General features: G+C 69.0%; 1 protein-coding gene across 1 annotated transcript in view; it reads left to right on the top strand.

Annotated features, from left to right (window-relative positions):
• Positions 1-92: 92 nt before the first annotated feature.
• Positions 93-210, top strand: part of LGI3 (leucine-rich repeat LGI family, member 3) — a gene marked incomplete at its 5' end in the record, with an annotated part of 1,535 nt that continues 1,417 nt past the window's right edge. Inside the window, 1 exon segment of the mRNA XM_009580794.1 lies at positions 93-164. Within this exon segment, the coding sequence (XP_009579089.1) occupies positions 93-164 (72 nt within the window).

Below are 210 nucleotides of genomic sequence, written 5' to 3'. Positions count from 1 at the left end.
GGTCCTGCGTTCCCCGGGGACGCGGGGGATGGCTCTTGCCCCTTCACTGCAGCCAGGGCTGTGGCACCTCCACGACCCCTCTCGTCCCCCAGGTCCTTGGCCAACAACAACCTGCAGACGCTGCCCCGGGACCTCTTCAAGCCACTGGACATCCTGAGTGACCTGTAAGGCTGCCACGGCACCGGGGACCCCCGGGATGCCGGGCTGGGG

Source organism: Fulmarus glacialis, unplaced genomic scaffold, assembly GCF_000690835.1.
Source record: "Fulmarus glacialis isolate BGI_N327 unplaced genomic scaffold, ASM69083v1 scaffold31446, whole genome shotgun sequence".
Taxonomy (NCBI): Eukaryota; Metazoa; Chordata; class Aves; order Procellariiformes; family Procellariidae; genus Fulmarus; species Fulmarus glacialis.
The sequence above is the reverse complement of the archived record's forward strand: the minus strand, read 5'-3'. Positions and strand labels throughout refer to the sequence as shown.